The sequence below is a fragment of the Dromiciops gliroides genome, chromosome 3 (genome assembly GCF_019393635.1).
Source record: "Dromiciops gliroides isolate mDroGli1 chromosome 3, mDroGli1.pri, whole genome shotgun sequence".
In the NCBI taxonomy this organism is placed as follows: domain Eukaryota; kingdom Metazoa; phylum Chordata; class Mammalia; order Microbiotheria; family Microbiotheriidae; genus Dromiciops; species Dromiciops gliroides.
The window spans coordinates 288042738-288069674 of record NC_057863.1 but is presented as its reverse complement, the minus strand read 5'-3'; the positions used below and the strand labels follow the sequence as shown (position 1 = coordinate 288069674).

Below are 26937 nucleotides of genomic sequence, written 5' to 3'. Positions count from 1 at the left end.
GGTTTTATGGAATGGTTTGTCATTTCCTTCTCCAATGGATTAAGGGAAACAGAAGTTAAGTGACTTGCCTAGGGTCACACAGCTAGTAAGCATCTGAGGCTGTATTTGAACTCAGGTCTGTGTGCTCTAGCCACTGAACCACCTAGGTGCTTCTAATAATAATAGCATTTATAGTACTTATTATGTGCCAGGGACTGTACTAAATGCTTTACAAATATTAATTCATTTGATTCTCACAACAACCCTGGGAGGTAGGTACTCCTACTTCCCCATTCTACAGAGGAGGAAACTGAGTCAAACAGAGGTTAAAAGGCTTGTCCAGGGCCACACAACTGGTAAGCATCTGATGACAGATTTGAACTCAGGCCTTCCTGACTCCAAGTTCAGTGCTCTATCTACTCCTTAAATATGGCTGTCTCTTTCTAGGGCCTTCTTCTTTTTGTTTGCCATGCTGTTTCTCTGGTGATCTCATCAGCTCCCATAGGTTCACCTATCATCTGTAAGGAGATGCATATAAGCTATTTAGCCACACCTAGTCCCATGTAAGCTCTCCAGTCCAACATCATCAACATTCAACATTTCCTATTGGACATTTCCAAACAGATATCCCACCTAGGATATCCCCAAGAGAACCCATTATCTTTTACAAACTCACTCTATTTCTTTATTTCTTTCTTGCTGTGGAAGGCACTATCAGCCTTTCTGTCCTCTAGATTTGTCACCTGGACTCATCCTTGATTCTTCTTTCCTCCTAACCCTCAAATCCAAACAAATGGGTGAAGACTTAGTTCTGGAAGGTCCTTAGAGGTCATCTACTCTAAATATCTAATTTTAAAGGTGAAGAACTTAAATCCAGAGAACTGATTTGTCCAAGATCACATTAGTAGTTAGTAGCTAAGTCAGAATCTTAACACAGGTCCTCCAAGTCTAAATCTAGCACTAATTCCACTATTCCACAAAATTACTGATTTTGCCTTCACATTTTTCTACTCGTATAACCATCCTAGTATAGGTCAGCATTACCTCTCACTTGAACTATTACAACGAGCCTCTTGGTTAATTTCCTACCTGAAATCTCTCCCTCAACAAATCTACCCTCCACACAGATGTCAATGTATACTCTTTTTTGAATTTAAAATTTTTATATTTTTTTCTTTTTCTTTTTTTTTTAAATGTATACTCTTGAAGCACAGATATGACCAAGTCCCTTCCCATCCAAAAATGTCCAAAGGAAATACAAACTCCTGTTTTGGCATGTAAAACCCTTCAATATATGACACCAGCCTTCTTTCCCACGGTTATTATACATCACTCATCTTCACACACTCTACATTTCATCCAAACTGGAACATTTCTTGGTTCTCATACATAACATTCCACCTCTTTTCTCCAAGACTTTGCACGAGGTTTTGTCTCAGGCTTGTTGTACTCCTATCTAATTGTCACCTTTCAGAATCCCTCAATTCCTGGGGTAGCTAGGTGGCGCAGTGGATAGAGCACCAGCCCTGGAGTCAGGAGTACCTGAGTTCAAATCTGGCCTCAGACACTTAACACTTACTAGCTGTGTGACCCTGGGCAAGTCACTTAACCCCAATTGCCTCACTTAAAAACAACAACAACAAAAAAACAGAATCCCTCAATTCCTTCAAAGCTCAGGTTCAGAATGTCAAGGAATAGGCCTTCAAATTGCTGGCACTTCTCTTTGCCTCCCCAAACTTCATTTCTGACTCAGTCTATATTTTATATTGCCTTATCTAGCCACATGTTATTTATTCCTACTAGAACATAAGCTTCCTGAGGTCAGGGACAATTTCAATTTATTCTTTCAATCCTCAGTGGTTGGTATAGTGCCTGGCACATATTAGGTGCTTAATGCTTAGTGACTGATAAATATATAATTCCTTTTGTAGAATATATTATATTTATCCCGGAAATAATGAGACATATGAAAATGTATACTAGATCCCTTGGACAATTTACACTAACATAAATCTGAATATTTAATTTATAAAATAATAATTTTAATTAATTTATAAAATAATAATAATAATAATAATAATAATAATGATGTCATTAAAAAGTATTAGGTTAGTGAAATAATATAATCTTCCTTCCCTCTGGTGCTATCATAGGAGTTTTGAAGGAACATTAAAGTTAGGATTGTTCCATTACTTGGCTGACAGCTTATTTACACCAGAAAAAATATCATGACACTACTAAAAATCTGTTTATGAAAACTCGAGTGATTACATAAAAACTGGAATCTTTTATTTGGAATCTAATGAAAGTATGCATACTATCAAATTGCTTTTACTGTTATATAATTGTTGCATACTTTAAAAAACTTTCTTTGATACAATTTCTACATTTTTTTCACCTTTTATTTTCTGAGAATAGTTCAGTAACAGCTCAATGATTCAATACAACTTTTTGCTTTTTCCTTTCATGGGCTTGAGATCTTTATGGGCAAGATAATGACAACATATAAGGCTTTCAGAAATACTTTACCTAAGCACACAAGATTATAAAATATATATTATATATCTACTTTAAATATGTGAATGTCACCATCATCGTTTTCTTGCATTTCTTTTCAACAATAATTCTGGGAAAAATTAGTTCTATAAGTCTGAGAAATACAATGTTTAGGAATCTCTTTTTGGGAAATTATTACTGCTGTATAAGTTCAAATATTTGAATCTAAATTCAAATAAGTCACAATTTAAGTAATTTCCCTCTTTTATATTTATATCCAACTCTCAATTATCTTTGGCAATGGAAAGAAAAAAGTACCACCAATAAACTAAACTAGTGGGTAAGCCCTAGATTGTTTATATCTGGTTTGGGAATTCACTGTAAGTATATGATTCCAAAATAACATTTAAAAGCCAGAACTTCAAATGGGTCATTTGGCATCATTTAGGCAGAACTCCCACCCCCCACATTTGTTTTACTGAATTCTATCCACCTAGATGTGCTTAGAAATGCTATTTTCCTCCTCTTTGACATACGCCTTCCTAATTCTGCATTGCTTTAGCTAATATTAGAATTATTTTTTTCTTTGAGTACAAAAAAGACTGGCTAGAAAGACAGTGATGAGTTGAAGGGTCTGGGGAGGAACTGAAAGAGATGATTGATAGGGAAAGCTGACTAAAAACAGACTGTAAATAATCCCTAATAGTGACCTGTCCTGTTCCCATCATTAACTTGAAGAAAAACAACAACAACAACAGCAGTAAATCTGTGTCAGCTTCTTATAGTTTATTCTTCATACCTTCTGTTTGATGATCATGTCATTGATGTCTTCAAGATCACCCACCATCACCCTCTGAGTTTTTATCACACGATCGAGCAAGGAAAGCCAGTCAGTGAGCTCTGTCCACGCCTTGTTGAAGTCAGCTAGGGCTGGTACCTCCAACAGCAAGGAAGATGGCATTTCTAGTTTGGAGATGGTAGTTTCCTTAGTAACCAGAGTTTGCGTAACCACAGTAACAGTTTGACCAGGAGCTAAAACATTTTTTGAGGGAAAAAAAGAAGAATGTAAGGAACATAGAGCTAGAATTAAACCACTCATTTTGAGAACATATTTATTTTTAATTGAATAGTAACTATAGCAGTCAAGCTATTATTTATATTATTATATGTTTCCCAACCAAATATGTATTTTCATAGTATCATACATAGCAGGACAAGCTATAGATTTCAATTTTAATTAATACACACTTGATTATTCAATTTTCAAAGTGATTTTGCTTACCAAATCTGAAAAAAATGTCTTTATCATAAATAGTTTCTTTTCAATAACAATTATATGAGAAATTGACCAGATGAATAGATATAATCAGAACAAGAATGAAGTTTACTTAAACTTTTGAGAAAAATGAAGGAGACAATTAGAATAATATATAGGATTTGCCCTACTGTTACCTTTAGTAAGGAATAAATTGTAATCAGAGGTCAAACCCTGAGGGACCCAAGGGTCAACAAAAACTGCTTAGTGTTAGCAGTATTATTTGTACTGGGAACAGTTTATCACATTTTCCCCCACTTAGACTAGTAATAAAAAATGGCTAGGAGTAGGGGGAAATGGGTATCATTAATCTTAGTGAACCAGAGCTAATGAAGTCCATTATTGTTGAGACATGAAATACTGTTTTATGGCCAGTAAGTAAAAACAAATACCCAATAAGCATTACTTTACTATTTTGAATTCTATGACCAAAGCTGGCTGACAGTAAGCATCATAATGAATAAAGATGGTCAAAGAAATGTGGAGACATGAAAGAAATGTTCCTAGGATCATAGAGTCAGAGCTGAAAGAGACCTAAGAGGTCATGGAGTTTAACCCTTTAATTTTACAGAGGTAATGCAGCAACAATGTATTAAACACACATCAGATCCCTTTAGAAAGTATACACACTTCTCTATATCAGAAAAGAAAAACAAAACAAATCCCTGCAACAAAGTATATGCCTTCACTTCCTTTAAACCACCTAGCCATAGAGAATTTGAAGGAGTATAGGAGGACTCTATAGAATAGGTCTCTATGGAGAGGGGGAGGGATTTTCTTCCCCTTCCCTCCCTTCCAATTTGCCATGGTGCCCAACATTTACTTTATTTTATTTCATTTTGGGGGGCAGTGAGGGTTAAGTGACTTGCCCAGGGTCACACAGCTAGTACATGTCAAGTGTCTGTGGCTGGATTTGAACTCAGGTCCTCCTGAATCCAGGCCAGTGCTTTATCCACTGCACCACCTAGCTGTCCCTACCCCGCCCCCAGCGCCCCCAACATTGACTTTAGAAGAGGAAGAAACACAATCTAGTAGTTTGAGGCTCATTAGTTGGTAGGAGTTCAAGGAAACAGCCTTGAGTAATAAATGAGATCCCTGGCAGCAGAGAAGAGAGCTCACTGGACTTAAGAGAAAACTAGCCCTGGTAACTGAGAGGTTGAATTGCAGAGAGATCTTGGGAAGCTAGTTGAACAACTAAACAGTGAAGACAATGACACCCAAGGAGAGCTGTGTGAAGACTAAAAACACAGAAAGGACTTCTAGGCACAGTACTTAAATTATTTTTGGCAAAAAGGTACTAAATTCTGCTTTTTCTACCTTTGGAAAAACTTCTAATGCTGTAAGTTCCCTCTAAATTTTGTGTCTTGGGACAAAGGCACACTTATCCTGCTCTAATTTTAATTCTAGGGAAAGCAATACAATGTCCTTTATGCAGATATAGTACTTCATAGAGGCATAAATGAATGAAAATTCTTCTTAGTTCTCAGAGTTGTTATTTTTCTCATCTCTTAGGTTTGGGAAAGGAAATCTTGTAATTGGACAATTATTGGAACAAATTTGTGTTAATGTGTAACAAACAGTTTAACAGGAGCACAACACCCAAGTAAAAATAGTTTTGCTAGTAACTTACCTGTGGGAACAGAAGCCTAGTGGACAGTAGGGAGTTTATCACATAGTTTAAAGAGGAGCCACAACAAACTACAGTTAAACTTGAGATAAAAAGGTGTGGAATTGAAGGAAACCTAATAACCTGATGCTATATGCTCCATTTATCTCCCTGCCTGACCTTACTGTCAGTTGTAATACTATAAATACAATTTGCTCTAGCTTGAAAAGAAGGGGAGGGGGCAGCTAGGTGGTACAGTGGATAAAGCACCATCCCAGGATTCAGGAGAACCTGAGTTCAAATCCAGCCTCAGACACTTGACCCTGGGCAAGTTACTTAACCCCCATTGCCCTGCAAAAAAAAAAAAAGAAAAAAGAAAAGAAGGGGAATAGATTTAATTTTTTAAAAACCCTCTATTCTTTATATGAAGTTCTTAACAATTCTGTGCGTGTGTGTTTGTTTATGTGTATGATGGATCCCAGATTGCAGTCTGATGAAGCCTAAGAATCACATTTTCAAATGTATAAAATAAACTAGGAATACAAAGGAAAACAATTATATTAAATTGCACTCCCCACCTTCTCCAACCCATCCAAAGTCATGGATACCTTGTGGGTCTTTGGATTTCAGGTTAAGAATCCTTGTTATAGATGGTATTCCTTTTCAGTTATAGGTTGGACTACATGTCCTATCAGGTCCTTTCCTAAATCCTGTTTCTGTGATTCTGAGCTAAGCAACAAGCATGGGGATCCTCCCTTAGGGGAAGAATTTGGACCTTTGGAAGGAGAAACAGCATCTTCATGCTTTATAAAATAAAAAAGGATTCACAGGTACCAGCAAGTTTCCAGAATCCTGTTATTAACCCTGAGATGAAGAGATGTTCAATAGTTGACTGAGCACAGAATCAAAGAATTTTCAATATTGAAGGAATTAGAGATTATCTACTTCAATTCCTTGATCTTTGTGACTAGGAAGCTTAACTCAAGGGAATAAGTGATTTGCAGGTAGTTGTGCCAGAGCAATAGCTAGAGCCTAGGCATTGGTATACTAGTAAATGTTTAATAATCAGATCTTTTAGGGGGAGGGTAATATACATCTATAGACTTTTAGGTTTAATCTGCCTTATTAACATTTTGTCCATCATTTTCTGACATCTAGACAATCAACAAAACAATAAATTAAGTGCTGACTTGTAATGGTTGCTGATTTATGAGGTGTAAATAGTCAAAATGATAGTTTCATAATTGGCCCTCAGGGCAGCTAGGTGGCACAGTGGATAAAGCACCAGCCTTGGATACAGGATGACCTGAGTTCAAATCTAGCCTGAGACACTTGACACTTACTAGCTGTGTGACCCTGTGCAAGTCACTTAATTCCCATTACCCTGCAAAATAAATAAATAAATAAATGGCTCTCATAAACCTGTTCAAACTGGCTCCAGCATACCTGAAATGAGGCCTCCTAACTCTCAGTACTATGCTATTTCTATTACAACTAGCTGATTGGTGAATTCTTATTAAATGGCATAGATGTGTTGTGGGAAGATGTGCTATCCTTCTAGAACAGATATCTGAGATTAGAACTAGAATTAGCTAAGATTTGTTAAAGCCACCTTTCTCAATCTGATCATTGATGCTATTTCTTACAGCAATGCAGGATGCTAGATAGAAGAAACCTAGAATAAAACTCCAGGTACTTTGAAAGCTTGCAGAGGAGACATATGAACTCTGGCACATAGTGAAGGTAAAGAATATTGCCAAGATGAATTTAAAAGGAAAATGACAGCTTTTGGGAGCACTGTGGAAAAACAGGCACACTAATATATTCTTAGCTCTATGAAATGACCCAACCATTATGGAAAGCAATTTGAAACTATACTCAAAATTCCCTAAACTGTGGATATGCTTTGATGACTATTGATATACCTGCTGATATAACTACTAGATATGCACCAAAAGAGATAACATAAAGAGAAAACGGACCCAAAAACTGAAGACAAAGTGAGTTCTTGTCAGCTGGAGAATGTCTGAACAATTAAAGTATATGAATATTATACAATATTATTATACTATAAGAAATAACCAAAGGGATGGTTTTGGATAAATCTGGGAAGCTTTATATGAACTGATGCAAAGTAAAATGAATAGAACCAAGAGAAAAATTTATACAATTATAGCATTGCCAAGGAAATTAATTTTGAAAGACTTAGAAACTCTAATCAGTGCAATCATCAATCATATACAACTTCATAGAAACCGATGAAGGATGCTTCCCATCTCTCAGCAGAAAAATGACAAATTAGAGGTACAGAATGAAGCATATATATTTAGACCTTATCAATGGGTTGATTTCTTTTGCTTTACTATGCTCATTCCATCCTTAGACTTTTCCTCTGATTGTTTGGTTCTTCCCAGTACATCCTTTTTAAAGAGGACACTCAGGCCAACCATGTATTCCTTCTTCTCCAGCCTGCACCTTTGAATTCCTTACCCTCTGGACTTTCTCTCCCCATCCTCACTTGGCTTCCTTTAATGTATTGTCTTCTACCATTAGAATGTAAGCTTCCTGAGGGTAGGGCCTGTCTTTCCACTGTCTTTCTTTTGGCTTGTATTTGTATTCCCAGTAAGCACTTATTATTTTTGTTGACTTGACTTGAAGAAAGATAAAGCCAAAAATGATACAAAACTTATAAAACATTGTAAATAAGTACTATACAATTTATCATGGATAATGATATTTAAACCAGAGAGTATAAAATAAATATATAATTGAAACTGAGGATAAGTGATGGAATAGTAAGAGAACACATAGATACTGTAAAGAATTAATTGTTAATTGAGGTTTTTATGCCTCAGCCTGCACTGGCCAGGGGCTCCGCAAACTGCACAGTGCTCCACCCATTGGTTGTAGCCATTGCCATGGCGCTGGCACCTCACATCATCACCACTCGCTGACGCCTACAGGGGCCTGGCAAAATTATGATTGGAAGCCTAGTGAGGCGAGTCATGTGACTATCAGAGCAGCCATCCCATTGGCTGGGGCGATATGGGGTTTTCTGGGATTGGGGGAGGAGAATTGGGCATTTTAGGTGGAAGCTGGAAGGCGACAGCCGTTCTGCTGCATATTCTCAGCTGATTCCTGGGTGGTGGTATTTTCTCAGGTTGTATAATTTCCCTTTCCCCATTTTATTTCCTTTCCCTTGATCCTATTGATCCTGTTTGTTTTTGTTTGTTTGTTTTTTTAAGTTCGTTCTTGTTAAAATAAATCCTGTTCTGTTTTGAGGGAGGCTGCTGATCTCCTTCCTTGCCCCAATATTGCGGTGAGCCTCTTAGCTAACACTCCCCAATTGAAAATTGGTCTCCACAATACTTTAAATGGGTTTACATCTCCAAGTTCATATAAATTAAATTTCTGGGGACCGAAAGACTTTGCATATGTGATCCCAGAACAATTAGAATCCCAGAAAACTTATAAATTCCAAGGGGAAGGACTGGTTTCATTTTTTTCTTTGTATTTCCAAAACATTGAATATAGAATGTGCTTAAACAATGTTTGCTGAATTCTAGAAGAATGAAGACAGGCAAAATTTTTAGAAAATTTTGAAAACTAGCAAAACTTAATATCAATGTTTGACCAAATTCTAGAATGAATTTTTAACCATAGTACTTGTGAGAACCAAGGAAAGAAAGCAATGGTCTCTAAGAATCAGTATAGTCTCTTTAAGACAATTCATGCTGAATTCACCTCCTTTCCTGTTTAAAAATGTTTGTGGACTGATAAATAATGGGAAAGTAGCATAATGTATTTGGATTTAAGCAAGGTTTTTGATTAGACTCTTATTCTTGTTTATAGAAAAGAGGAATCAGGATTAGATGATGGTACAGTGTACTGGCCTATGCTGGTTTGTCCAAAATGAAGCGTGTGTGTGTGTGTGTGTGTGTGTGTGTGTGTGTGTGTGTGTGTGTGTGTAAGTGTCAGTTTCATCAAAGAAATGTACTGAGGTGGGGGAAGATGAGCATGGGAGGTAGGTGGTACAGTGGACAGAGCAGTGAACCTGGAGTCTGGAAGACATCTTCTCCAGTTCAAATCTGACCTCAGACACTTACTAGCTGTATGACCATGGCAAGTCACTTAACTATCTTTGCCTCAGTTACTTCAACTATAAAATGATCTGGAGAATGAAATGGCAAACCACTTCCATTATCTTTGCCAAGAAAATCCCAAATGGGGTCATGAAGAATCAGATGCAAATGAAAACATGATAAGTGAGGTATAACTATTATTGTGTTAGTTATATTATTATATTTAACTGAGGCTCCTTGGGAGCAGGGGCTGTCTTTGTATCCCCAGAGCTTAGTACAATGTCTGGTATATAGTAGATTCATAATGAATGTTTATTTACTGATTAACTATGATATCAAAGAATTTAAGAAAGGTGATATGTGGATCCTATGCAGTGAAGTTATGGAAGGACATTATTAGATGACATCATAATATAGGCAGACAATTTGTGATGTGTATTGTTGGAGAGAAAACCCACTTCAATGAGTGACATAATATTTCTATGTGTATGTAAGTATAAGTGTGTGTAGTATAAATTTAATATATGCCTTTGTATGCATAAATCCATTTATTTTTCTCTACAAGGCCTTATATGTAATGTGTTTTGTTTAAATAATTATGTGCATGACATTTTCTCAGATGACATTTTTGAATAACTTTGCTTGAAATAACAGACTAGATTCTTTTCCAGCCTTGTCATATTTTTGAGATGCGATAAACAAATTGTATCATTAGTCAGAAAAAAACAATTGTGATTGTCGCCTGGATTTGTAATCTGTGCTGATGAAAGTGCAGTCACCACCCATGGTTACAGTACAAAGCAATATTGTCTGTTACTCTGCCATTTTAAAATGAAAATAAATGACTACCAAGAACTTTGTTGGGTTTTTTTTCCAATTAAAGAAAGAAAATCAAGATCAAAATCGCTATTATAGATTGTGTTTGACAAACTAAAATGGTAGCATGAATAATTATGGTAATAGACACTAATGTATGATTGCAATCCACTATGTTGGATTTTGCTTTTGTAGCTTGAAAGGAATTGAGATTAGGAGAGTATTCTTTTCTTTTTCAAAAACAGTTCACAAATTATTACTCTCGTTTAGAGAAAATGTAATTGGATACAGAAAAAAAAATGATGTCAGACAAGAATCTTCACTTACGTTAGGACTTAAAAGCCATTATTAACTTGTTTTGTAAAATCTGATGCTTTCTTTGAAGTTTCCTCATATGGGTCTTCTCTGATTCACAACTTTAGTTGGTGAAAGTGAAAAATCACATATTCTATTTTAGGCTTTGCTTCATGAAAGCGGAGGACTCATTTATCCTTTATATGCTTCATTTTGTGTATTTTTAAAATGTCTACTTTCCTAAATTGCAGAGTATTAGAATTGTACATGCACTAAAGAGACTGCAAAAGGGAAGTCTTTCAAGTAGCTTTAAACACTGACTTCCTGAAAACAGCACCTTGACTTAAGAGCACAGGGATATATTTTAGACTGCTTTGGGTCACTGGTTCAAGATACTGTAAGCTATCTGCATTCCAATTTAAGAAAAGCAATCTTAGTAAAACACATTTTGGGGACTTTTAAATATCTTCATAGCCAAAAATTGTTCTTTAATTTTAAGTTCAAATTCACCATTTAAAAATTTTGACTCTCAGGGCAGCTAGGTGGCGCAGTGGCTAGAGCACCGGCCCTGGAGTCAGGAATACCTGAGTTCAAACCTGGCCTCAGATGCTTAACACTTACTAGCTGTGTGACCCTGGGCAAGTCACTTAACCCCAATTGCCTCACTAAAAAAAAAAAATGTTTCTAAAAGGAGTTGGATATAAACTCTGCCCTATAAGAACAGACAGGCTTAAGATATGGAGTACTAAGCAGGTATAACACTGCTTCCTTGCATCTTGTGATATTTCCTTTGTAGTATTACTCAAATGAAGATAAATTGGTAGTTGGTAGTTTTTTGTGAGTTTAGAGTAATTTTGTTATCAAATTTCTTAACCAAGGGAAAAAAGTACAAGCCTAAGAATTTGAAAAATCCGAATTCTAGATTCAACATGGCCACTAAATAGCTATGTGAACTTGGGCAAGTCAGTTAATCCTCTTAAGCCTTATTTTCCTCCTCTGTAAAAAGGAAAGGGTTGGACTAAATGATTTCTCATATCCCTACACTGGAAACAGTGTAGCTAAGGACAAGAAGGCTTGAATATTTCCTATAGCTACTCTTTGTCAACAACAGCCATCATTCAGCAGTTTTATGTTAGAAGAAGTAATTTGCATTATTAGTATTTTTGCTTTGTTCTTGAAGTCACCCACCAATACCACCTACTTTGCCACTGTCAGAAAATTACAAATTGCTTCCAAGTGAGACTAGAATGTTGTTAGGATACTGATGTAGTGGGAGCAGTTTGGGGGAGCTCCTCAGATGTTTTCCCTTTTGTTTCTATGTTGTGTCCTACCCAAATGTTAGCCTGATACCCCTTCCCTGGAGAGAAGGGCTTGTGACAGGGTGCTCCTCTTAGTTATGTTTTCCATAGCCCAGTCACCCCTCCCCACCCATATGACTAAGCACAAGGAATCAACATCCCATTAATAAACAGACATTTATTAAATATTAATTATATGTAATAAGAACTATACTAAGAATTGAGAATACAAAGAAAAAGAAAAAAGCAATTCACGAACTTCTTACATTCCAATGGTAAATACAAAAAATGTAAATCAGATTATACAAGATAGATAGAGAAGAAGGGTAACTTTAACAGTGATGGCACTATCAGTTGGGAAGGGAAGACCCAAAAGACTTCCTGGAAGAAAGCTGAGTCTTAAAAAGATAGCAGGGATTCTAAGAGTCCAAGTGAATGTTTCAGGCATTATGAACAATAGTGTAAAAGCATGAAGATAGATGATGGAGTGTGCAGGCCCAGGAATCTCAAGTAGACCAATATTCCTGGATCACAGAGTAAGGGAAAGGGAGAAGAATGTTGGAAGATTGGTAAGGTAAGAAGAGGCCATGTTGTGAAGAGCTTTAAATGCCAACCAAAGAACTTTGTATTTGATCTTGGACATAATAGGTAGCTACTTATACTTACTCTGTGTGTGTGTGTGTGTGTCTGTATGTGTGTGTTGTAAAGGCTAAAATTCTAGCTATACTGTCTAAAATATCTAATGAGTGGTTGCCAATAAATTATAAGCTTTAGCAAGAGTTAGACTTTTAAGCATTTATTAAGGAGAATAAGAATTTTGTAAAGGGAGAAAGGCCTAGATTACTCTATCTATTAAAGGGAGAGAGCATTTCTAGCTCTGCTTTCCACCAGAGTCCACAGGAAAGAGAGAGAGTCAGAGCGTCAGGCTCCCCCTTCTTCCTCCCACAAGCAAATGTCACTTCCTGATGCCAAAGAGAAGACTCAAGGTCTTGCCCTCAGAGACCTTCACCTCATGGCGGAGCTTTTCTACAGTAAGTCTCCAGCAGGTGGCATCATTCCAATCGTTACAGTGTGTAGTCAGAACTTGTTGTGGTTCAATTGTATCGACTTTTCATGACCCTGTATGGGGTTTTCTTGGTAAACTTATTGCAGTGGTTTATCATTTCCTTCACCAATGGAGTGGGCACACAGAGGTTCAGTGACCCAAATGGGGTCACAAAGAGTCAGACATGACTGAAACGACTCAACAACAACAATAAAAATCTGGAAATCATCTGCACAGAGATGTTAATTGAACTTATGTGAAATTATAAGAGAATGGTACTATAGAATGAAAAGATAAGTGAGGGGGAGGCTAGGGGAATGGATGGACAGACACCCACAGTTGGTGGAAATGATGATGATGAAGAACCAGTAAAAGAGATGGAGAAGAAGTCAGACAAGAAAGAAAACTAAGAGAGAGGAGTCACAAAAACTCTAGAAAGGAGAGAATATCCAGGAGGAAGTGTTCAACGGCCTCAAATACTGGGGAGAGGCAGGAAGGATAATGACAGAGAAAAGGCCATTTGACTTGGCAATGAACAAAGAGATCACTGCAACTTTGGAAAGAACATTTACATTTGGATTATGAGGTCAGAAGCCAGATTGTATAAGGTTAGAAAAGGAGAGTGAGATGAGAGGAAATGAAGATACCAAATGTATTCTGCTTTTTTAAGGCATTTAGCTGAGAAGGGTAAGAGAGTGTGGAATGAGAGCTGGAGGGCAAGCTGGGATCCAGCAAATTAAAAAAATTTTTTTTTTAATAATTTATTTTTTTGTTTTTGGATGGAGATTTTGTGGCCATGTTTGTTCTGGAGCATGGAATTAGCCAATGAGGCAACTAGGTGCTACAATGGATAGAATAGATAAAGCCATTGGGCCTGGAGTCAGAAAGACCTGAGGTCAAATATGACATTAGACACTTAATAGATGAATGACTTTGGGCCATTCATTGACCTCTGTCTCCCTCAGATACATCAAATATAAAATGGGGGTAATAATAGCACCTTCCTCCCAGAGCTGGTGTGAGGATAAAATAAGATAATATTGATAAAACATTTAGAACAGTCCCTGGCACATAGTATGAGCTTAGTAAATGACCATTTTTTCCCTCTTCAGTGGATAGGGAGGGATGGATGATTAGAGCAGGTGCAGGTGATGGTAAGGGCAATATGTTGGAAAATATGGGTAGGATAGGATCAACCACATATGAAGAGGGGGTTGGCCTTGGTAAGCAGAAAGAGCACTTTATTATCAGAGATGGAAGAGGATGAAGAGATAGTGGGGGACCATCATCCATCAGATAAGGGAGAAGAGAGACTTATGGTCTCAATTGTTTTCAGTGTACTTTTTCAGAGGCAAGGTTATCAGTGCAGAGGGTGAAGGAGGGAGCTGTGTGGGAGGCTTGAGGAGAGAAGAAAAGGTTTGGAACAGCTGCTCTGAGAATGCCTAAAGGGAAGCAGCTGCTATGAATCTGTGCCTCAAGGTCAACAAGGAACTGTTGTTCTCAGTGGGTCTTCAATTTTTAGTTGCCTCCTCCCTTTTCAGTTGTGCCGGTATGTGATAATAATATGACCTCTTTTAGCTTTAATACTCACTCTCAGATTTTTTATATATACACTACAATAAATATTTTGTTTCAGATGCTACTAAAAACTTAGGTTCATAACATAAAAGATAGTGGATTCTAGGCCACTCATGCAGAGGCATACAGATAGGAGATGGAATGGTATGTGTGAGGAAAACTGAAAAGATCAGTTTGACTGGATTGCAGAATGCAAGAGGAGAAAGTAACATCCAATAGTGTATTGTCAAAGTTGGCAAAGACAGATTGAGGCTAGGTTGCATAGGGCTTTACAAGGTAAACAGAGGAATTTATATTTTATTTTAGAAGTGACAATAGCTAACTTAAAACGATTTAAGGTTTGCAATGTGCTTTACATGCATTTTCTCATTTGATCCTTAAACCAACCTTGTGAGTTAGGTGCTATTCTCTCATTTTACAGATGGGGAAACTGAGACTGAGAGGAGTTTGCCCAGGGTCTCACAATTGGTAAGAGATGGAGGCGGGATTTGAAATCATGTCTTTCCTGACTCCAAATCCATCATTCTTGGGGGTAGCTAGGTGGCACATTGGATAAATCACCAGCCCTGGATTCAGGAGGACCTGAGTTCAAATTTGACCTCAGACACTTGACACTTACTAGCTGTGTGACCCTGGGTAAGTTACTTAACCCTTATTGTCCTGCAAACAAACAAAAAAACAAAACAAAAACCAAACCACAAACAAACAAATCCAGCACTCTATCTACTACATTATTTAGCTGATTACTAATCTATTGGTAATATACCTAAGCTGTCTGAACAAGGGAGTTACATAATCAGAAAGGAAAATTATCTGGACAGCACTGTATAGGCTAAGCATCCTTGTTATGACCAATTAAGTGCACCAGTGTATATTCAAGGGGGCATAAATTCCTTGAGGAAAAAATGATGAACAATAATTAAAAAGGAGGTTTTGAAGGTATTCAATAATAGGGGCTGATTCAGGGTGGCCAATTTTCAGTTTTAAGATTATATCTGGAGATTTACTCCATATTTCATTTGAGTATTTTTATTTGTTTGAGAATGTTAAAAAAGTGATTTTTTATTGTTTGAGGATTTGTGAATCTAGGCACTCCCCAAAACACAACCCTTCTATGCTGTAGTAGAGAGTGTGTTTGGGGGTTGTTATGGTAAAAAAATTCATCACCCTGTAGGTAATCAATGTGTTACCCTAAGCTGGTAGAGCAGGTCCATCAGTATTAATCTTGGGCAGACAGTGAAGATGGATGATGATCTGGGCTCAGAAATAAACAGGAGGATAGGTTGGATTGTAATTGGGGTGCTTTAAATGATCCCCCAAGTTTCTCACTTAAATAAGGGCCCCATCTTCTTTGCTATCAACATTCTTCCTGGAATGCTATATAGCTGTAAGGTGACAGTTGGCACAATCTCAGAGAAATGAAAGTTGCAGGCATAACATACATCAGCCTATATGTTTTTCTGATATTCATGCAGTGTCAAGAGGTCTAGAAGAAATATGCAAAATTTGAAACAGGACACAGACAGAATTCATGGAAGATGAGAGGAAATGGATGGGTTGTGATTGGCATATTGGAAGAAGCATTTATAAGAAATAAATGGCAGATCCCTCAAAGTATTAAAGTGAGGGGAATTGAACTGAGTTTGGCCTGGAAGCCAAATACAGAAGACTTTGTCAGACTGGGGTGCAAGGTGGGGAGCAAGCTGGGGAATATTGCTGCAGGACAGTTTTCTTCAAGTATTTTGATGGCTGCTGTGTAAAGAGAGAAGTAGCCTTGCTCTGCTTGGCTGTAGAGAGAAACTTGGAGCAATGAGTAAAATATACAGGACCAGGTTTAAACATGGTGAAGAAAAAACCCTCCAAACCTTCCTTACAATCAGAGATATCTCAATGGGCTTCTTCAGGAGACACTGAGTTTCTTCTAACCATAGGGCTCCAAGCAAAGGATAGATGATGATTCATTGGCTGTATCTCATGGTGGTTTATATTTTGGGGACAGATTATCCTAGCAAGTATATGCGGGCCTTGTGATTTTGTTTAGCAAAGGATCCCTCCCACCCCCTTGGGTGACACTGAGGTGCTCTCCAGACTCCAGACTCCTCTTACTTTGATATGCAAAATCCAGAAGTAGAAAGACTGTGGGCTATTTCAATGTGGTAAAAAAAAAAAAAAAGTAAATTCATTCCTGCTACTGATTCAACCTTGACTGATGTCTATCTCTGAACAAAGTTTTGCCTGTTTCTTGGAGTAGAAGAGCTACAATGTCATTCATGTTTGTATTCTATATATGCATAATTCCCATGATATCATCTGTTGCTAATATATAGAAGTAAAATGACAAATTTTCCAATCATGCTATACTGAAACAGTCTTACTAAAAAGGACAAATTTAAGTGTTACAAGCATACAGATCAATATACCATTGATATGCTACTAGGGGACAAAGAAAATTTGCAGAGGATTGATGGCATGCTTATTTTCTAAGGATTTTTAGAAGCAATTCTGGGCTTCTTGGTGATATATGAGCCCCAATTTACTGACAGTATTACTTATTTCTTAAATAAAATTTGAATGTATCTTGTAACTATAATGGAAAGAGCTTGAAAAACCCAGGCAGTCAAACTTTTAACTCTATTTTACTAACACATTTGGAAGTTTAAGCATGACTCTGGGTTTTAAACAACTGCATTCCTTTTTTTTTTTTTGCGGGGCAATGAGGGTTAAGTGACTTGCCTAGGGTCACAGAGCTAGGAAATGTCAAGTGTCTGAGGCTGGATTTGAACTCAAGTCCTCCTGAATCCAGGGCCAGTGCTACATCCATTGTGCCACCTAGCTGCCTCCCAACTGCACTACTTTTAAGCAACTGCTTTTTAAAACTCTGTATCGATAAACATATTATGAGCTACAGCTTTCTCAGATTTGGATTCTGAAATGGTGAAAATCAGTGCCTCATAACCAATGAATTATTAATTTAAGTTATAGAGAAAAAATATCCTAACTAGAAGTGTGAAAAGTAACCAAAATAAACAAATGTACAAAAACACAAACAAATGTAAGCACGGTGCCTAGCACATTGCAGGTATTTAATTAATAAATGCTAGTTGACTAACTATAGGAGGAGAATATTATGGCAAACTGCATAAATCATTTATTATAAGTACCAACAGTAGATTTATAAGTAATACATCTGTGTTTGGCACCTGCGACATGCTGATCAGTAAGTATGATACACTAAATTGGTAATGATCCTAAAAGAATAAGAGAGTATGTATTTTAATGCACAATGTATGCTGTCATATTGGGTCTGTCACTTATTAGCCATATGATCCCAAACCCTTCAGAGTCTTAGTTTTCTCATCAACAAAATGGAGGTGATAATGGGAGAGAAAGAGAAGGGAATAAGCAGTTACTCAGTACCTACAATAGGACAATCACTCTACCAGGGGAAAAGGTGAAAAATATTGGTCCTTAGATTTCTTCTATTAAAGAATTAAAATTTGTACACATCCTGATTAAAGATAAAAGCTAGGTTTTTATTCAGCACAAGGGGATATGGGTGGGAGGAAAGTGTAGAACTTTAACCTCCCAGATAAGACAAAGGACAATGCTTTTTTTTATAGAGGGTAGATGGGGTGACCACCTGAAAATGGAAAGTTCCTTTTGGGGAAGGGTGTGGAAAGCCTGGATGCTTGTCATATTCCTGAAAGTAGAAGGGGATATTTTTGAAATGATAGTCCTGACCTTTGGGGTTATCTCTGTCTCCTAGCTCCAGTCAGGTAGTAGCCATGCCTAACTGACTTTCCTGTTATAGAATTTTATCTCCTCTTACTTCTTGGATGTGTCTGTCCTGATATCTACTTAGTCAATCTAAACTTTAATAGTTCCTTGACTCCTCCATATGTCTGTCCTATTATCTGGTCATCTTTGGTTTTGCTTATGATTTATCCTAAACCCCATGTCAATCACTATGTTAAATGCTTTATAAATATTCTCTCAATCCTCAAAACAACCCTCCAAGGTAGGAGTTCTGAACTATTATCATTCCTATTTTACAGTTAAGAAAACTAAGGCAAAGAGAGCTTAAGTGACTTGCCCAGAATTAAATACCTACTAATTTCTGTGGCTGGATTTGAATTCGATTCTTCCCAACTCTTGGTCTCTATCCACTGTACTCTACCCACTGTACCATCTTGCTGACTAATAACAATACTTATACTTGCTATTTCACTGAATCGCTAAGAGAATTAAATGACATAAAATATGTAAATTATTGTGTAAATCTTAGCAGAAAATTTATTTTTTGGTAGTAGTAGTGATGATAATGATAGTGCTTATAAGAGGAAGTGTTGCTTTGTAAATAGAGAGCTGGCCATAGAGCCCAGAAGACCCTGAGTTCAGATCCTGACTGCCACATACTGACTCTGTGGAGAGCCACTTAACTCCTTAATATTCTCGGCAATTTTTTAGGGCTATAACTTACAGAGAAAATGCCATCCAACATTGGTAGAGGGAGCTTCCTCATCAAAAAGTGTCTTACATCAGGGGCAGCAAGGTGGTGGAGTGGATAGAGCAACAGCCCTGGAGTTAGAAGGACCTGAGTTCAAATACTACCTCAGATGAAATTTAGTAGCTGTGACAAGTTATTTAACCTCAATTGTTTGCAAAACAACAACAGCAACAACAACAAAACCCCCAAGTGTCTTGTATCAGTCCTTATGTTTATTTGTATCTCTAGCCTCAAGAATAACAACCCATTTAATCCTCACAGCAATTCAAAAGTATTATTATACCTATTTTATAAATGTGAAAACTGAAGTTCAGAGAGGTTAAAATACTTGCTCAAAGTTATATATCTGGGAAGTATTAAAACAAACAAACAGACAGCATTTGAAACCAAGTCCTCTCTCCAAGGTAGCTATGCGGTGCAATAGATACAGCACCAAGGCCTGGAGTCAGGAAGACTGAGTTCAAATCCACCCTCAGACACTTAGTAGCTGTGTGAACCTGGGCAAGTCGTTTCACCCTGTTTGCCTCAGTTTCCTCATCTGTAAAATGAGCTGGAGAAGGAAACGGCAAAAGACTCAGATATCTTTGCCAAGAAAGCCCCAAATGGGGTCATGAAAAACTGGACATAACAAACAACTGAACAACAACAACCTGGCTCTAAGCTCAGCAGATTATTCATACTGTCTCTCTGTTGTATGATGAGGACGATGATACACTTTTCACATTCTAACATGCAGTATAATTATTTGTCTATGTGCCTTGTTTGCTGTCTCAATTGTAAATTCCTTAGAAGCTAGGACTATATGGTGTTTCACTTTTATACCACCAACACCAAGAATAATGCACTGTACATAGTAGGCACTTGAAAAATAGTTGTTTAAATGAATTAGTTCCTTCAGGATTTGTTCTGTTCTGTTTTGCTGCTATAGGCTTCTGAGAATTCCCTGAGTGATGGAAGTAGTATCCAATGGAGTCTTTTTTTATTTTCTTCTCATTTCAGGGGTAGATAATTTTTTCCTTGATGAATTCCCTTCTGTTATTTATTAAAGGCTACAACATATCTTTCCTATATGCTTTTCCCCTTTACCTGACACTGAATATTGAAAAAATGACATCCACTAAAGTAAAAATAAGTTACTGTCTTGAGAAATTGCAATACTTTAAAACTGTCACCTAATCTTTTAAACAAATGTATGTCCTAGAAGTTAAAAGTTGCCCCTGAGAGGATCAATTTATTTTGCACACTGAATTTGGTTAAGGTAAATAAAAGTCAGAGCAATTCATATTCTGGCCTTTTAATGATCTCTTCTTTATACCTGACACCTGCCAATAAGGGGTTGCACATATATTTGTTCCCATAAAAGAACTTTAGAAAACACTACTACAAAACACTTTACAACTATTATCTCACTTTAAACTGACAATCACCTTAGGATGTACATAGTGTTATCATCCAAATTTTACAGATGAGGAAATGAGGCAGACAGAGGTCTGTAAGTTATTTGTCAAAGATCACACAACTAGTAAATGTTAGATGTAGAAAGACTTAAGTGGATTGATGCTGAGTGAAGTGAGCAGAACCAGGAAACATTGTCCAAAGTCACAGCAAGATTGTGTGATGATCAGCTGTGATAGACCTAACTCTTCTCAGCATTACAATGATCCAAGACAATTCCAAAGGACTCATGATGGAAAATGCTCTCCACATCCAGAGAAAGAACTCTGGGATCTGAATGCAGATTGAACCATACTATTTTTACTTTTTTTGGGGGGGGTTCCCTTTTGTTCTGATTCTTCTTTCACAACATGACTAATGTGGAAATATGATTAATATTATTATATATGTGTATTGTAACGATTGGAATAACGCCACCTGCTGGATACTAACTGTAGAAGAGTTCTGCCCATGAAGCGAAGGTCTTTGAGGGCAAGACCAGGAGTCTTGTCTTTGGTATCAGGAAGTGACGCGGACTAGTGGGAGGAGGAAGGAAGAGACTGGCGCGGAGTCTCGGGCCTCTTTCCTCTGGACTCTGGCGGAGAAGGGAGCTAGAAATGTGCTCTCCCTTTAATAGATAGGAATCTAGGCCTTTTTCTCTCTCTTTACCAAATTCTTATTCTCCTTAATAAATGCTTAAAAGTCTAACTCTTGCTAAAGCTTATAATTTATTGGCGACCACTCATTAGATATTTTAGACAGTTTAGCTAGAATTTTAACCCTTAACAGATGGCTGACCACGAAGAGGAAAGCTAAACCTCAGTCTTCTGATCTTCTGGTTGGGTAAGAAATTTCCCCTCCCTCTCCCTTTAAACTGCTAAGTACTGGTGCACTGGCTGTGTTTTCCCTTTAAATTTTTTCGAATGGACCTTTTAAACTCCCTAATTACCCTATTTTTGATTTTAGTCTGTTTAACCAGACAAATGGGAGATAAGATCATGTTAATGCTTTGTTTTTGTGGATTTTCTATTTTTCTTTTTATTTTTGTTAAAAGAGCCAGCAACTTACTCACACAAGGAAATATCTCTCCCTCTCCCAACCATGCTTTTTCAGAGAAACCTGAAGAGATTCCTGCAGCTTTTCCCAATTCTAACACTAATTGTTGCTCTAATTTTGCATGCCTGGAGGCAATGACCCACCCTCTAGAAGCTTTTAATCCCCTAGCACCTGGAGGCAAAGTGGGGGAAGAGGAATCCAGGCCTGAGTTCAAAATCAAGTCTGATTCAAATTGCTCTGGTCCCTCCCCTCCTCTCCAGACCCCACCCTCTACTCCTCCTATGGCCAAGCCCATAGCTTCCCCTGCCTGGGAAGTCCAGAGATCTGATGCGCATGCTCAACTTTTTCTACCTGCATTTGCAGCTTCAGGCTCAGCCCTTCCCTGGCCTGGCTGTGCTTTTGAGACAATCTTAGAAAACTCTTTAAATTCCACATATGCCCGTTTTGTTCATAATTTTGCTAACCTGCTTTTGTCTTTAATTAGTAATCTTATAAAGCATTTGTATGGTGAAAAGACTGACAGACAATATAAAGGGGTTAAAGAAGAAAAACTTAAGCTGAATAAGAATGACAACCATCACCATAGTTCAAGACTCCGCTTCTTTTGCCATGGAAGTATATATATTTTACAGAAATGTAGAAGTAAACAGCAAGGTATTGATATGAGTATTGGGGATTTTAGATATCGGAATCAAAAGTGTTCTGAATTCATTCAGAGTGATAGTATCAGTTCAGAGGTTACATAGGATTTCTATGCTATTACATATACATTTTGAAATTAATGGTATGGGTTTATTTTCATAGAGATTTTCAGGCTTTTGAGATTGTGTCTTATACTTAGTTTGTAAAACAAGGAGAATATTTGTAAAAGCTTTTTATAGTCATGCGATCAAGTTTATATTTTGTAATACTCTTATTAATATTAAGTTCATATTCATTTAGATTTCCCTAGTTTGAATTTCATTGTCTTTTATTATTCCACGTGTATTTTCTTCTGTTCATTCATCTATCTAATTTTGAAACATGGTTTTGATTTCATAATACAATGTTAATTCTAGGAGTATTGTGCTCCCATATTCTGAGTTATTTGTTTTTGCTATTTTTTCTCAACTGATTATTTGATCAAACTCTTTAAAGCATTTCCCTGGCAAATTGTTTGCCATGGCAAGTGTAAATTGATTCTAGAAGTATTATTTTTGATAAGCATATTCCAAAAAAAAAAAAAAAAGAGAGGAACATTTGTAAAAGTTGTCTTTGAGATTGTGTTGTGCTTTAACTTGTATTTAAATATGTTCAGATTTTTCAAAAAAGTAATTGTATACTAAGTTAAAAAAAGGGGTATTATTTGAAATTGTTGCATAATTATATATTGTGTTCTGAGTCAAGATGTATTCACATTTTTTGCAATCATTTATTATCCTCAATTTTTAAATCCATATGAGACTTGGATTATGGGAACTTATCATTTAAGACATTAATTGCCTTTATTCTGAGTTATCAGATGCCAGTTGGCCAAGATGCCATCCAATCACAAGAGGAATACATGCAAGAGCAGACACTGAACTGTCACATGAGGGGAGACATGCATGAAGTCAAGGTACGGCCGAGGGAACGGCTTTTGACAAATGTTGAGGTTGGATTCTCTTGGTTTAATATTTTATTCTCTTTTTCCCCACAATATTGTACAGATGGCTGGAAGTATTCATCCCACCCATCTCACTTCTACACCTGGCTTCTATGCTCCCTCCTATATGCCTGATGCCATGGACCATTTCAATCCCATGCATCTGATTAAGTCTGACTCAGTTTCCTCCAATATGTTTGGTGGCATGGACATGTATTCCATCCACCTATTTTAAGCCTGGCATACTGCATGGACAGTATATATTGCTCAAGTGTGGGAATGTTCATATCCCATCATTTCTCTGTTCTTTTATGGTAACCCCCATAATTATCTCAGGTGTCATGATAAATACAGTGTTGAATTTGGCCTTGACACCTGTTACCAATTATATTAGATTTTTTAATTTCTCATAATGGCATGAGGATAATTAGGCAGATGATGCAAAAAGTGATGAAACAAAGATAAAAAAATTATTTTTAATAATTAATATCGCAGCAATTGTCTTCTCAATTACCCTCCATAAGGGGGGGACTATAGTAATATTATAATTTTAAAGAATGTTTCAATTTTTGTTTTATTATATGTTTCATGTGTAACAACTAAGATTCTGAATTCCCTTAGACATGTTTTTGAGAACTTTCATTGTTTGATTTGATTATTGACAAAGCTATTTTAAAGTTGTGTTAAGCTCAATTTTGTAGGAAATTTCCTGGCTGATTACCAGCATCCACACATCAACCCCTGAAAAGACTTCCATTCTACGACTACACCTAGAGGACATCTGAGAAAAGACTTTCAGAGACTTTAAATGAACAGTTTTGATTTGTTGTTTTTGTTGTTTTTTTTCTCTTTCTGTTATAATATACACCATCTGTAACATGTATTCTCTGCAGAGGCCCTCCCTTTGCAAGACTAATGTCAAAGCGTCAGTTCATGAGGACAAAAAATCGCCCCTCTGGACAAAACTTTCCTCTCTTCCTTTTCTATATTGTTGTTCACATATTATTAGTTAGCAATAGTTATTATATTCTTTTTACTGTTCCGTCAAGGAAACATTTTGTTTCTTGAGGAACAACAGGGGGGACTGTAACGATTGGAATAACGCCACCTGCTGGATACTAACTGTAGAAGAGTTCTGCCCATGAAGCGAAGGTCTTTGAGGGCAAGACCAGGAGTCTTGTCTTTGGTATCAGGAAGTGACGCGGACTAGTGGGAGGAGGAAGGAAGAGACTGGCGCGGAGTCTCGGGCCTCTTTCCTCTGGACTCTGGCGGAGAAGGGAGCTAGAAATGTGCTCTCCCTTTAATAGATAGGAATCTAGGCCTTTTTCTCTCTCTTTACCAAATTCTTATTCTCCTTAATAAATGCTTAAAAGTCTAACTCTTGCTAAAGCTTATAATTTATTGGCGACCACTCATTAGATATTTTAGACAGTTTAGCTAGAATTTTAACCCTTAACAGTATGTATAACTTTTTTAAAAACCTATATCAGATTGCTTGCCATTTTGGGGAGGGGGAGGGAAGAGTGGGAGGGAGAAAAAATTGGAACTCAAAATCTTATAAAAAATGAATGTTGAAAACTTTCTTTACATGTAACTGGAAAAAAAGAAAAAATATTAAGATTGAAAAAAAAAGTTAGATGTAGTATTTGAAGTCAGGTTTTCCTGACTCTGGATCTCTTGCTCTATCTACTGTGCTTCTTAATTACCTCTGATGTAATGAGTTCCTTTCTGTTGCCTTATATAACTTTTTAAGCTCAGGTATTGTTTTATAATTGCCTTGTTCCTTTCAAAATTATGAAAAAGCATCCTATCTTGACAAAACGATATTACAGAATCAGAAGGGTCAATAAAATGTCATCTATTCCAACTTGTACCTCAACAATAAATCCCTTAATACAGTTCTGGATGGGTGGACATGTAGAAGAACTTCAGTTCTAGATTAGATCTTCTTCTGGCCTAACACCCTCATTTTATAACTGAGGAAAATCAGACCCACAGTGGTCAAAGGGATTGTCCAGGATCACAAAGGTAGTAGCAGAGCAGGGATGTGAATCTAGGTCTCCTAGCTCCTAGTCTAATGTACTTTCTTCTACATGTTTGTCTCTTATTTTCTCAAATGTTTTAAATTATCTTTGTGTTATGGCAAAATCCTCCATGTTGGGACAAAGTCTACCACGTGTCCATCCAAATGCATGCTGAAATCTGGGCAAGAGACATTCTTCATCTGTTTGGTGGATGGAAAAACTAAACTCCTTTGATGGGGTATAGATCTCCTTCAGCAGTTTTTGGACTTTTCTGGGGCTCTGTCCTATCAACACAAGATCAGCTGGGAACAAGTACATCTGGAGTACTGTACCATCCATAGCCAATACTTTTTTGGTTATCAATTCTTTCCTGGTTCTCCTCCATCTCATTGGCAATTCCCTTTGGAGAGCATGTATTTCCTTGCTTTTTGCCTCAACAGATGTTATTCTCAGAAGGTCACTGAACAGGGCTATTTCTAGTGTTATGTGTCCCAAGGAATCTTAAAGTATGGATGAGAGGCAGGATGTTGCAAAGAAAAAGTCTATAAGGTAGCATTTGATTTGACTAAATAGATTTCCCCCCATAACTAATAAACAATGTGAGTTAATATTCTTCACATATTTTAGTTAATTTTGAAATGGTCCATTGTTGCATATCACCTGCTTGTTCTTCACCAATGTTCTCATCAAGGCAACCCTCTATCTGTGTACAAATGACTCTCAGAGATTTTATATAGATGGTAGAATCAGCAAATAAGTTAATAATTAATGATGTTCTCTTCCACCTTCCCCCCAGTATTTACAAGGTCTGAGATTTTCCCCAAACCTTTTGGATGTCTTCCTTCCTTCAGATATGTTGGATACCTTCTCCCTCAGTGTCTTATTATTTCACCTCTAGCACAGATCACTTCTCCACATTTTGCCCAACCTATCTCCTTTTTGGATCCTAATTCCTTTTATTGCTATTTCTACCTCCTTTATAAACATATCTGGGCCTGTGATGTCAAGTTCCAAAGGAGGTAGTTCTATTGCCCTTGATAGAGTTTTATTTGTTAATTTTTTTTTCGCAAATCTTTTCTATTCTTCTTCTGTTTGTAGTCTTCCTTCCATTTTTCACCCTAGAATGCCCTTAGGATTTGTGTGTATGTTTGTAAGTTGTGTTTTATTTTTGCACTGCTCTAGGGTAAAGCTAGTTTTTTTTTTTTGGTGTTAAAACTCATTGAAGATTATATTCTATATTTGAAATTAAGGGCATCATTAATAAAGCTCATACTGTTTGGACTTATTACTCCATTCAAACCCATTTTGAAAGATAAATTATCTCAAAATTCAGTATCCAATAGTAATATACTATTATAAACTATTATTGTAGTGTTTCTCTCAAACTTCTTTGGGGCCATGGTCACAATGATTGATAGGACAACTAAACACTGCAAAGTGAATATGACCAGGGACTGGTGATGTTTTTAAGTGAAAAAGAAAAAGATATCAACACTATCTAGCATTTGAAGAAACTTTTATTAATTTAGAAATCTCCTACACATCTTGCCATGGTTTACATATTCTTTGCTATGCTTTTTTGATTATTACTAAGAACTTTTAATTAAGCTGTTCTGTATTTTTATGTGAGTAAAGAAATTATTTCCATTATTCATAGCTTCATGTTTTTGAAAAATAAAATTACAAGATAATGAGATAAAGAACTCTTTTCCATAGTTCTACAGAATATGGACATATACAAGGAAAGAGAAATTGTGTGCTGCATAACAATATCATTATTTTC

The 26937-nt window shown here is 36.8% G+C and overlaps 1 protein-coding gene across 1 annotated transcript in view; it reads right to left on the bottom strand.

The window, feature by feature from the left end:
* The window catches only part of DMD (dystrophin), a 2325391-nt gene that overhangs the window by 755244 nt on the left and 1543210 nt on the right, over positions 1-26937 (bottom strand). Inside the window, 1 exon segment of the mRNA XM_043994767.1 lies at positions 3275-3507. Coding sequence (XP_043850702.1) covers positions 3275-3507 — 233 coding nt within the window.